This window comes from Beta vulgaris, chromosome 5, assembly GCF_026745355.1.
Source record: "Beta vulgaris subsp. vulgaris cultivar EL10 chromosome 5, EL10.2, whole genome shotgun sequence".
Taxonomy (NCBI): Eukaryota; Viridiplantae; Streptophyta; class Magnoliopsida; order Caryophyllales; family Amaranthaceae; genus Beta; species Beta vulgaris.
Window position 1 is genome coordinate 18,365,236 of NC_079206.1, and position 12,139 is coordinate 18,377,374.

General features: G+C 37.6%; 1 protein-coding gene across 2 annotated transcripts; it reads right to left on the minus strand.

Annotated features, from left to right (window-relative positions):
* Positions 1–4,149: 4,149 nt before the first annotated feature.
* On the minus strand, positions 4,150–11,086 carry LOC104893000 (alpha,alpha-trehalose-phosphate synthase [UDP-forming] 5). 2 transcript variants are annotated; one of them, XM_010679029.4, is made up of 4 exons: positions 10,797–11,086; positions 7,538–9,608; positions 6,087–6,360; positions 4,150–4,738 (listed from the first exon to the last, which is right to left on the minus strand). In XM_010679029.4, the coding sequence occupies exons 2-4, from the start codon at positions 9,529–9,531 to the stop codon at positions 4,406–4,408; spliced, it is 2,601 nt and encodes an 866-aa protein (XP_010677331.2). In that variant the 5' UTR covers positions 9,532–9,608; positions 10,797–11,086; the 3' UTR covers positions 4,150–4,405. The 2 variants fall into 2 exon arrangements, with proteins under 2 accessions (XP_010677331.2, XP_010677332.2); XM_010679030.4 differs by lacking the exon at positions 10,797–11,086 and adding an exon at positions 10,405–10,750.
* Between the last annotated feature and the right edge of the window lie 1,053 nt (positions 11,087–12,139).

Genomic DNA, 12,139 nt, shown 5'->3' on the forward strand with positions numbered 1-12,139 from the left:
AATGTAAGTTGTATTACCAAAAAGCAAGAAAAACCACCAATACATCCAAAGCCAAAGTAGTACAGCACACTACAGAGGCACACAACCACACTAAACACCCAACAACAGGCACCAGAAACACTACACTAATTATTACATGAATTAACTAATTGCTGAAACCATAGTTTATCCTCATCATTCCATTTGATATCTACCAGACTCTTGTATCTACCACACACATCTAGTTGAATGTTCCTTACTAGGACAACATGTAGCAATACAGCATCATTCCATAGGGCATAATTCCGAGCTCTCCATATGTGATAAACAAGTGCAGCAATTACAGAATAACATAGCTTCTGTCTCCTCTTGTTTTTAAACTTCCGCCCCCACTTCCTCCACACAATATACAAGTTCTCTTGAGCCACATTATGTATACCAATCCATCCCATGACCTTCTGACTAATAATAACACTGCACGGACATTGAAAAAACAAATGTTGGCATGAATCTTCACCTGAACAGCACAACAAGCATGAGGTATCTTGACAGATACCAGCCTTAGCCAATACAACTCTTGTTCTTAATTTCCCCAAGCTAACTAGCCAAGCAATGAATGAGTGTTTTGGAATATTTGATGAATTCCAAACCCAATAGTGTCAGGGCACATCCTCCTGTGAGCCTTGAAGCCACTGATATCCCTCTTTTACAGTATAGGGATGCAGACCAGTCAACCAGTTGTTGGTAGTATATGAATCTTTAAAGACTTCCTTCACCTTACATATACATCTCCATATCCAGCTAGCATTGGGGGAAGTTTGATACTCCCACCAATCAACCTCTTTTAAGTATACACTGTGAACCCATTTGATCCAAAGAAGATCTTGTTTTTGAGCAATTTGCCATACAAATTTCCCAACAGCTGCAATGTTCCATTTCATACAATCCTGGACACCTAGACCACCTTTCTTTTTCCCTTTACACACCCAGTCCCAAGCCACAGGGGGAGCTTTATTCAACACCACTTTGCCTTCCCAAAGAAAAGCTCTGCAGACTTGATTAATTCTGAGTAGCACACACTTAGGCAGTAGGAAATTTTGAGCCCAGTAAGTGTGAATACTCATAAGGACAGCATTCACAAGAGTTGTTCTTGCTGCATATGAAAGATGCCTTGAACTCCAACACATAATCCTTTTTAGCATCCTATCAACCAATATATCATAATCTGCTTTGTTCAATCTCTTAGAAGTGATGGGAACACCCAGGTATCTGAAAGGAAAGGTCCCTTTGTTCAATCTGCTTTGATTTTTTTTCTGCTTTTCTTTTTCGGTTTGGCCTATGCTGTTTGTTGTGCATGTCAATTGCAGTATGCACACGAACTGGCCTTACAATTGTATTGACCTTACAATAATCAGTCCAAAAAGAGGTCCATGTTAGCTAGGTATCTGGTATCTCCGAGACCCCGACCTCCAACCTCTAAAAATACTTCCTCTTTTTTTTGTTCTTTCAGTTGCATCATTTGGCTTTCCACAATTTTTAAGAAAAGAGGAGAAAAGAAGATTAGTCTCATTTGCCCACTTATTTCAGTATTGGGCAATTAGCTGGGTTGATACATTAGGGTAGATGAAATAAAGATAAAAAGGTAAATTAGTTTCAAAAACTCTCTAAATAGTGCAACTAAAAAGAAACACTCCATGATATGGAATTTCCATGAGGTTACAATCCTCCTTCCATTTTTTTTAATTGTTGAGCCCCTTTATTAGTATATAAAAGTCATCTTCATAATGCAAGACATTATAGTGATTTTATATACTTTGATCAGTTGATGTGTAAGGTAATGCTCCACCATGATAAGAAAGATTGGACCACGGCTGACGGCACTAAAAACATACATCACCCTTACCAAGAAGGGCTTTGCTAAACACCGCCCTAGAATTTCATAGTAACGCCCTAAATACGGTATTTTTATACCGTATTTATATACTTGTATTTTTTCTCTCTCCTCCCCTTGACTCACTTCCTAATTTTTTCAGATTTTTTACCCTCCTTCCTCCCATTTCTCTCCCATCTTCTTCCACTAACCACTATACACCAGTGCCACCACACAACCACCGCCGCACCACCGCGAGAACACGACTGCACCACCACCACCGGAACACCTACCCCGACATAACACCACCGCATACCCCACCATCCACCGGTGGAGGCGTCCTTGGCAGGCGCTCCACCACATGGTGAGGCGCCTGCCAAGGACGCCTCCACCGATGGTGGGGCGTCCTTGGTGGACGCCTCCTCTTTTTTTAAAAAAAAAAATCAGAAAAAAAGTGGGTGCCCACCAAGACGCCCCACCACCGGTGGAGGCGTCCTTGGCAGGCGTCTCACCATGTGGTGGAGCGCCTGCCAAGGACGCCTCCACCGGTGGTGGGGCGTCCTTGGTGGGCGCCCACTTTTTTTCTGAATTTTTTTTTAAAAAAAAAAAAACAGAGAAGAGAAAAGGGAGGTGGTGTTGCCGGAATTTTTTGAAGCTTCTTTCTCCTTCTTCAGTCGTCAATGGATAAAACCCAATTGTAATGCGTTTTTATTTTCAACACAATTATAATACATGAAATTCTAGGGCGACGTTTAGCAAATGAGTACCAAGAAGTAAGCATACCAAACTAATACTTGCATAAAATCAAATACAAATTTTTTTTTTCCAAGTTTAGAGATATACTTCTTCCGTTTCATAATAAGTAAAATATAGAGAAAGTGGGGAGTTACCAAGAAATTTAGAGAGAGAAAGTTGGGACCACAATAAAGTAGAGCGAAGAAGTATTGAAGTTGTGGTCCCCTCTTACTTTTTAGTGGTATATTTGTAATAAAAATGAACTTTTTTACCATTTGGAACTTGGTTTCACTTATTGTGATTATTCCAAATAAGGAAAGTGTTTCACTTATTGTGAAATGGAGGAAGTATAACTTTTCTTGCACAAGCTCCTCCATCAAAGATTTGAAATAACCACGATCCTCATGGGATAAAAAATGAGATCACTAAGTCTACTTGAACAATCTGTGTAATTCAATGCTAATATAAAAAGAAGTCATATATTCAGGAAATTAACTAATTCAACACTTAGTTTCATTAAATTAGTTAATTAAAATATATTATATAATATATCTATACTAATATATTAAAAAGCGTTCCAAAACAACAATGATGTCACGTTGCACTCTTCCTTATAATATTTTAGTTCATGTAATCCACATACAATAAAAAGTAATTGCGTTGCGTAAGATTTGGAATCCATAACATCAAGCCTATATAATAAAATCTTAACTAAATCAAGCGATATTTGAAATATATGAATGAATTATTCAATTGAAAAATTCGATTAAATATGTATTTCTAATGCCAATCTGCCTTTGTAAATTAAACTGTTTTACAATTAAATTAAAAAAAAATAACTTTTTATATTTCTAAATAAAAAAAATAGTAAAAAAGCTATCATTGTCCTTTACTTGATGTGAGGCATTATGAGCATGAAGTGAATAATAAATAAAAATAAAAACTTATTGGGTGGAAGGGTTGTGGACAGGATTTTAGGAGATTGTTAAATATCATACCAAACTTACTTAAAATCATTTCGGGTCCACTTTTAGTAGACTACATTACCCTTCTGTTTTTTCCACCACCCGCAAACCCCTGCCACCACCAGCCACCACCCGTCACCTCTACCTACACAACTGCCACCTCCTCGACCACCCACCCCGCAATTTTTTTTTATAATTAGGCAATGGGGAGGAACGTCTTGCCAGGACGTTCCTCCCAATCGCCTAATGATATAAAAAAATTTCGCAAGGTGGTGTCAATTGCTGCTGGTGGGAAGTGCAAGGGGTGGGGGGTTGCTCGTGGGGCTTGAGGGGGTTGGGGGTTGGCGGTGGGTGGTTGTGACAATGGGGGGTGGAGGTGGGGGTGGTAGGAGGTGGCTGATGGTGGTAGTTTAGAGAAAAAGAAAAAATGTTACAAATGTAATTACAACTTTTTTTGAAGTAATTTAGGACAACGAATAGAAGTTCAGTTGTGGTCTTGTGGACAATATACCATACTGTTTTCAAGAAAAAATCATCTACAACCAAGTTTGAAGATCCTAAAAACATTTGTACTAAGCTTTTTTCCAAAGGAATTAAATCTCACAGATGTGAAATAAGATAAAATTACCACATTGTAATTCAATCTAATGACAACTTAAAGTATACAATCTAAGTGATAGTAGGAAATTTCATCACCCTCAAATATATAACAAAAGAGAAAAACCCTTTCAAAGCTTTAGCATAACTATGACTTTCACCAACAAGTCCTAAAACTAGGAAAATCATATAGTTTCTTGCAAATCAGAACCCTAGCACTGTACAAGAAGAGACAAAGGACTTAAGTGACGAGTGATCCTTAAAAATTCTGATCAATGATGCCTATTTTAGGAGCCTGATAACCATTGCTAGTTGCCTGCAGCTCGGAGGCAGCGGCAAGCCCCTCCAACATCCTTAGGATCTCGCTGGTATCTTCAACATAGTACTTAGCTTTGCTGGGTTTCTGGCCAACAGTACAGGCAAATACTTCAGCAACAGGAGAGAGCGAAGGAGTTGTTCTTGCGCTTGATATTACCTCGAACATGTCTTCATCCGACCTATCATCACCAATGCAGAGAACAAAATCAGGGAGCATCCCTTTCTGCTGCATCGTTGCAAAGAGACGTTCTGCTACCAAACCCTTGTTAATGCCCTGTAGAAAGGAAAAGGCATGACTCATGAGACCTGGAAAACAGAAAATCTGACAGACTTGATTCAAACTTTTGTTGAACTTTTTTAACTCGGATATTAGAACAGCTGGTGGTCTCCTGTCAGACAGTCTGAGATACGCATTTGGTCAGACCATGTATAAGTTACACAAATCATATCAAAAGTTGGGCAAAACACGAACACAAGAATTCACGTTTAATAAATGATAAGTTCACAACCCCAATACAAACTGTCTGTTTTCCCATCTCTAAGAGCAGAAATTCGGTTCAACATTTTCTTGCTTAGATTGAGAAGGGCAGAAGGCAATGGTAAATCTTGAGAACTTTTTCCCCTCAAAAAAAAATTCTTGAGAACTTTTATCCCTAAGGTTATAGATCAATTGCGCAGGAACAGCTATATGTTATGACTCATGACTACATGACTCAACACAACATCCTACCTTTTAGATCTTTGCAGTTAGCTACTGTACAAAGTTTTTGTCATCTTTAATGTCTAAAGTTTGACAGGGTGTATACACAACAGTATATACATTATTGTTATGCTTCTCCAAAGAGGCAGCCACCTTACGTGCTGGTGTGAGAAAGGAGAGTAAAGTGTTTGTTACCTTAACTCAGTTAATAAAGAAGCTGTCTCTAATGGACCATATGCAACAACTATCTGATACTTACAACATACAGCAGGGGTAGGCGTTCAATGAGTCGATTTAATGTACTTCATTATTATGGTGTACGGTAGAGTTATAGAAAAAGTTTAGTGCTCTTATATTAGACTTATAGTAAACTGCATATGAAATTTAATTTCATTTCCCTCATCTCTTGTGAAAGGTACATCTATTGGCATCCAGAAACCTGGTTTTTGTACATTCTCACGTGGGCTACATTTTGGGGATCACTAGTAAGACACCAACACTTTGAGCATGTCAACACAACAATTATATTTGGTGCACAAGAGATAACCAACATAACCTTCACTATATGGGTCGGGCAAACATGTAAGGCGCAAGCACGTTGAGATTACTCATAAGCCATAACTCAAGACAACATCATGTCAAGGAGAAGGCTCAGAACTCGTGCACGACTCCTAAGATAGCATATCAAACGTAGTTTACTCTCGGTAAGAAAAATAATATCCAATGACATCTCTTAAGCGCTCGTAATACCATAATACGGTCATACCATCAGGTCTAAGACTCGAGAGTAACAATAAGAGTTAGTTTAACATCTTGCCAAACTAATATATCAAGCACAGCAGATGTCAAGTAATCGCTAATTATTCCAAAAATAACACAGGCTAATACATTGATACTAGCAAGGAAGCAGAGGATCACAAACCTGTGGCTTAACCTCAACAATGTACTGACCACTCTTGACAGAGACAGGCTCATTAGCAAGGACACTCTCTAGATGATCTTGCAGCTCCTTCGCCTGGCATGACCCAAAATCTCGATCTGCATCCCGGTAGTTCCAAACTAGTGCACTCTCTTTTGTCTCTATGGAAGAACCATCAGTTGTCTCAGCATATAGCTGCATCACTGGCTCAGCCACATGTTTCCAGTCAAAATTTGAAAGAGGTTTGCAAGTTTCCCACTCAGAATCATTATTATGCCTGCAAGAAATTTTCCAAAGTAGAGATTACTTCCAGAGCTTCATTTCCACAGCCTCTGTTCCCATCTTGTTATTATTGCTCCTTTATCAATATTATTACTAGGTATTTATTTTCACATGAATGCCCCATCTCCAATTACAACTACTTTTAAGAGTTTAGACAAATATCTATATGTTTGAATGCTAAATTTACTATGGCTGACACATGTAATACTTCCTACCTTTTTTCAAGTGTCTTCAATATGTCAAATGCTAAATTAAATCATGAATAGATGTACGAATTCCTATCTTTTCAAGTGTCTTTGACTATAGCTCTTCTAGAAAGTCTCTGATAGTCTTGATTGGTCATATATGTATGATAGAGGGTTTACTGAAACACGCAGAATTGAGGACTGGATATAGACAAATTTCCATAAAACAATCCTTCCCCAGAAAGCCCTATTCAACACATAACCTTCAGCCACTCTCCCCATCTGATTTGGTCACAGACTTAAGTGTAGTTTCCTTTGTGCTCTCACCACCTCATTTCAACTACTTTTTCTCCATCCCTAACAAACAGCTTCTCTAATATCGACTAGTTAGTACAAGGTTGCGTCAATCCTGACTTTTCCTGATCACACAAGCAGTACAATCCTATGACAGTCTCGTCATAATTATACATACACATGTATGTGTGTTCCGTGGGGTGACTGAAGACCGTAGGATTGACATTCACAGTGGAAAGAGATGAAAATAAGTGAATTTTAACCCCCCCCCCCCTTCTCTCTCTCTCTCTATCATTGTGACTGAAGGGGAAAAGAAAGGAGTTCTGATATGAGAAATCTAGCATCACAGTACATATTGCAGCATCGCGACCTTGCAAAACCCAAAGCAAATTTTTCAATTTTCATTTTTATTTGTTCCCTTATGTTTCAAACATGAACCTCTACACAAAGTCTAATCATTAATATATTGCCAACAAATTATCTGTTTTGATATAATGAAATTATCAAATGATCTTCAAGGGTTAATGTAAAAAAGCTTCTCTGTGAAACACAAGGGCATAGCTACTTGCACCTGACCCACCTAACCTGCCCACGATAAGAGCCATTTAGAGGCATTGTTGGAGTAATATTGGTTGTATATTGACATTCATAATCAATTGTTCGAAAGAAAAGAAAGCAGAAAGGCACGTTTACCTAATAAAGTATCCATGCTCTGCTGCAATTCCAAGGTTATCACAAGAAGAAAACCATTCAGTTAACCTTTTTCTGTCCCTTCCACTTACTACGAAGACAACATTTTTTGGATCCCTGCACAAGCTGTTCAAAACTCTAACAGCCTCCACATCTGGATTTGTGCTCACTGAACTCTGCATCATCATGGTACCATCACAATCTAATAGAATAGCCCGGCTTGTAGTCCTCTTATAAGCTGAAACAATATGCTCGAGAGAAAGCTTCCTAAAACTTGGATCTAGAGCAATGACTCGAAAACCTAATCCAAAGCCGATACCCCAACATCTCCTTTTAACATGTTCCCTGCATGATCTTTCAAGATCCTGCAAAAAACTACGAGCCCAAAATGCAACGTCATGTGTGCTAACAAACCTATGGTGCTTCTCGTGGCGCAACTGCTTCTCAGATTCTGGGATTGTTAGGCCAGATTCCATTGCTTCAGCTACAGAATCAATGTTCCAGGGGTTGACCCTAACAGCCCCACTTAGTGAAGGTGAGCAGCCAATAAATTCAGAAACAACCAGCATGCTCTTTTTTGGTACTGTAGGTCCGAGTCCCAATGCTCGGTCTAGCTTTCCATTACCCTGCCGGCTTATTACATACTCATAAGGTATAAGATTCATTCCATCCCTAACTGCTGTGACCAGGCAACATTCAGCAATTACATAATAAGCAATTCGCTCGTAGAACTGGAGCGGAGTATCAATCAGTATTACAGGTTTGTATCCTGGTTTACCAAATGTAGCATTGATTCTCTTGGCTGTAGCACTGGTTTCAGATTGAACCTCCTGCACATCTTTACCGCGCCCTCTCGCGGGATTAGCAATTTGAACCAAAACAACCGTACCCCTCTTATCAGGATGTTGAAGGAGCAATTGCTCCATAGCCAGAAGTTTCAAGCTGATGCCTTTAAAAATGTCCATATCATCAACCCCAAGCATGACAGTCTGACCCTTGAACTGTTCCCTTAATTCTGCAACTCTAACTTCTGTCTCAGGAAGATTCATCACAGAATTTAGCTGGCCCATGTGAATTCCAACAGGAAGAATTTTAATGCTTACTGTGCGACCATAATATTCTAAACCTATGTAGCCTCGCTTGGATTGGTAAGAAAGCCCTAGCATTCTACTGCAACATGACAGGAAATGTCGCGCATAATCAAAAGTATGAAAACCAATGAGATCAGAGTTCAGAAGTGCTTTCAGAATTTCATCTCTTACAGGAAGAGTCCTATATATCTCAGAAGAAGGAAACGGGCTATGGAGGAAAAACCCAAGTTTTACCCTGTTACAGCGCTTTCTCAAAAATGTTGGAAGTACCATTAAATGATAGTCGTGGACCCACACATAATCATCATCAGGGCTGATCACTTCCATAACTTTATCAGCAAAAATCTTGTTTACAGACACGTATGCCTGCCAAAGGGACCGATCAAAACGACCACCAAGATCTGGTGACAGAGGCAACATGTAATGAAACAAAGGCCATAAATGCTGCTTGCAAAAGCCATGATAGAATTTGGTGAAGAGTTCAGGAGGAAGAAAGGTTGGAACACATTTGAAGTTCTCGAATAAAGTATGTGCAACACTATCCTGTTCACTTGGGTCAATTTGTTCTCTGAGGCACCCTATATAGACAATTTCGACATCCTCGGCAAGACCATCTTTAAGCTGCAAAAGAAGGGAATCCTCATCCCAACTAAAGTACCGCCCTACCTTTTCATCATCAGATTTATGGTGTACCCGAAGTGGAAGCTGGTTTCCCACTATAATAACTCGCTCTTGGGTGATGGAAGAAGGAGCATCGGAGCTTACACTATTGCTCGTTTCATCATCAAGCTCAGACAATACTCCCGCAACAGTCTTTACCCTTGGGAACCTCCTCTCCCCCCGGCAAATACTTGGGAACTGGCCGGAAGCAAGATCCAGCAAGTTCGAATAGGACCTTGATACCATGATAGAGGACTTTCTACTAGACAAGCAAATGAAGTATGCTTCTTACAATAGGTTTGTCCAATAATTTTACCCTGGCACTGCAAAAATCGTCCATGCAAAGATTAATGTAAGAGAAAGCTGAATCTAAACTCTAAAGCCCAAACAGGGGGAAAAGAGCATAGAATTCTATTAAAAACATTATTAAACTACTAACTATAACACCACATCATGCCACCCTGAATGCTTTTCGTGCTAGCCAAGTTTGCACCCTAACTAAAATTAACAGTTTAGCAGTAAATCCTTACCATTTATGATGCTTAACTATCCCAACACAGTTAGAATGAAACCAAAGTTGTTTCAGTTCCATCATTAAACCCAGATCAGAATTTTTTTTTCAATGCTTAACAATAACCATAACAACAAATTTTAAAAAAGTGCTATCAAATTTCAAAACTCCTAGTCCCATAATATAACAATAAAAACCTAAGAGAAGCGATTTCTCCCTTGTAACAAACAGAAAACACAGTAGTACTCTTGTCTCTTCAAAAAAGGGATATGTTAATTATTTACAATTTCACCTTCCCCTCCCTGCTCCCACCACCATTCTCAACACTCAACTACTACAACTTCACTCTAACAATTGAAAAGGTAAAGAACCCAATTAAGCAAACATGCAAAGAACATTTAAAACCAAAAAAAGGATTTTTGCTTTTTAAATCAAAAATGAAAGCCACCCAAAATTATTCACAAAAGAACATAAAAGGTTTTTTTTTTTAAAAAAAAAAAAGGGGGAAATGTCAAATGTAACATGATAACATTTCGAAATATAAACACCCAGCTAAATCAAACCAAAGTCCAAAACAAGATCAAGGAAGTAAATAGCTAAATACTCACCCCCTTTATTTCCCAGCAAAAGCAGAACCCAGAAAGCAATGCAAAACCCCACCTTTTCTTCAAAGAACCAAGCAATCAAGTGCTATGAAGCTGGGATTTTCACTTTTTCCCCAGAAAACCAGGAAAAAAATGCAAATCTACCCAGTAAAAATAAAGATCATTACTTTTGCTAAAACACAAGGGAAAATCACAAAGGGTAAATAAATTTGTGAGCATGTAACAAAGACAAGTGGAGTTTTAGTGGGTGCAGGAAAATAGCAAAGAAGTGGCATTAGAAAAAAAGGCAACATACACACTAACACAAGAACAGAAATACTAAAGAACACATTAAAAGCTTCAACAATCATCATAATAGTAAAAGACCAAAATAAAGTGAAGGGGGGAATGTTAACCTGAGATGAAAAAAATGAGATTCCTTCTTCTTTACAACATGTAAAAACTCTTTTTCACTTGAAATAGTAGTATAAAATAAATGGCAAAGTTATGTGCAAAGTTTAATGGGTATATTTAAACAGTCTTCATTTATTTCAGATTTGGAGACAGAAGATCATCGAGATTCCCTCTTTCTTTCTTAACAAAGCATTTGATTCTTTTTCAGTCTCTCCAAGGTTTGGTGCAGTGAAGGTGACTGAGTAAGGACAGTTCCCCACTCCCCCGCACTAAACTGGGTATGAGTTAACCATGGTTAACTATATTAAACTGTTTTGAAGAAAACATAATTAACAAGTCTTTATCATGTAAATTATGATTGATTTCTATTAGTGGCATGTTGAGACATTTTTTTCTTTCAAGTAGTTGTTGGATAGACATCAGGCTTATTGATTTATTAGTAAGTAGATTGCTATATATATATATATATATATACTTCCTCCGTTTCTTTTTACTTGCAACGGTTTGACTTTTACACTATTCACCAACTCTACTTAGTTTATGTATGGTGATTTATTGTTAAGGAAATACATATTCATGTAGGATCTTGTTAGATTCGTCTGAATGTATATTTTCCGAATATATATTTTTTATAATTTTTATTTATCGGTAATTAAAGTTATTGATGGTTGAAATTATGCATTGGCAAGCGTGAAAGTCAAACTGTTGCAAGTAAAAAAAAAACAGAGGAAGTATTAGATAAGACTAGACCCCATTAAGAAGTCTTATTTCAAGTTTGTACCTTAATTAATCTAAAAATTGTGATATAGATAGAGGTTAATATCTTCTAGAGTTTGTCTTGTAAAAGACTGCCTACTTTTAAATTAAAATTAGGCAATGATAAGTCCAATATTAAAAAAAGAATAAGTCCAATAGTGACTAGGTTAATTTCTTTTGGTGACTAGTTTAATCCATTTAGTGACTAGGTCTACTTTTATATTAAAATTAGACCGTCTCTTTTAATAATTTTTTTATCTTGTAAGGGTTGAATGTCCAAGGATATTATATACTTCCTCGTTTCTTTTTGAACTGTTTCATTTTAATTTATATACCGTTATTTTTGCTATTATGGATAACATATCCTATCTATTTTCTCCTTTTTTTCTGCCCATGTTATTATTTTTTGGAAAAAAATCATAAAACTACTTTTTATAATCATGTTTTTTTCATATATTCACAAGAATGGGCCCAACTATTACCCATTTTCTTTTATAAGTCCCAACTATGGATTATTCCCTGCTGGTCACAAGTTTACCATCTTGTGATTTTTATAAGTCCTGAATTAAATATAAACGTTTTAAAAGTT

Bases quoted from the DNA above. Each gene is read 5' to 3' on its own strand.
- LOC104893000 (XM_010679029.4), bottom strand. From the start codon at position 9,531: ATGGTATCAAGGTCCTATTCGAACTTGCTGGATCTTGCTTCCGGCCAG. The intron at 6,361-7,537 runs GTAAACGTGCCT...AATTTCTTGCAG, and splicing joins GAGCATGGATACTTTATTAG to GCATAATAATGATTCTGAGT. The intron at 4,739-6,086 runs GTTTGTGATCCT...TCCTTTCTACAG, and splicing joins TTGTTGAGGTTAAGCCACAG to GGCATTAACAAGGGTTTGGT.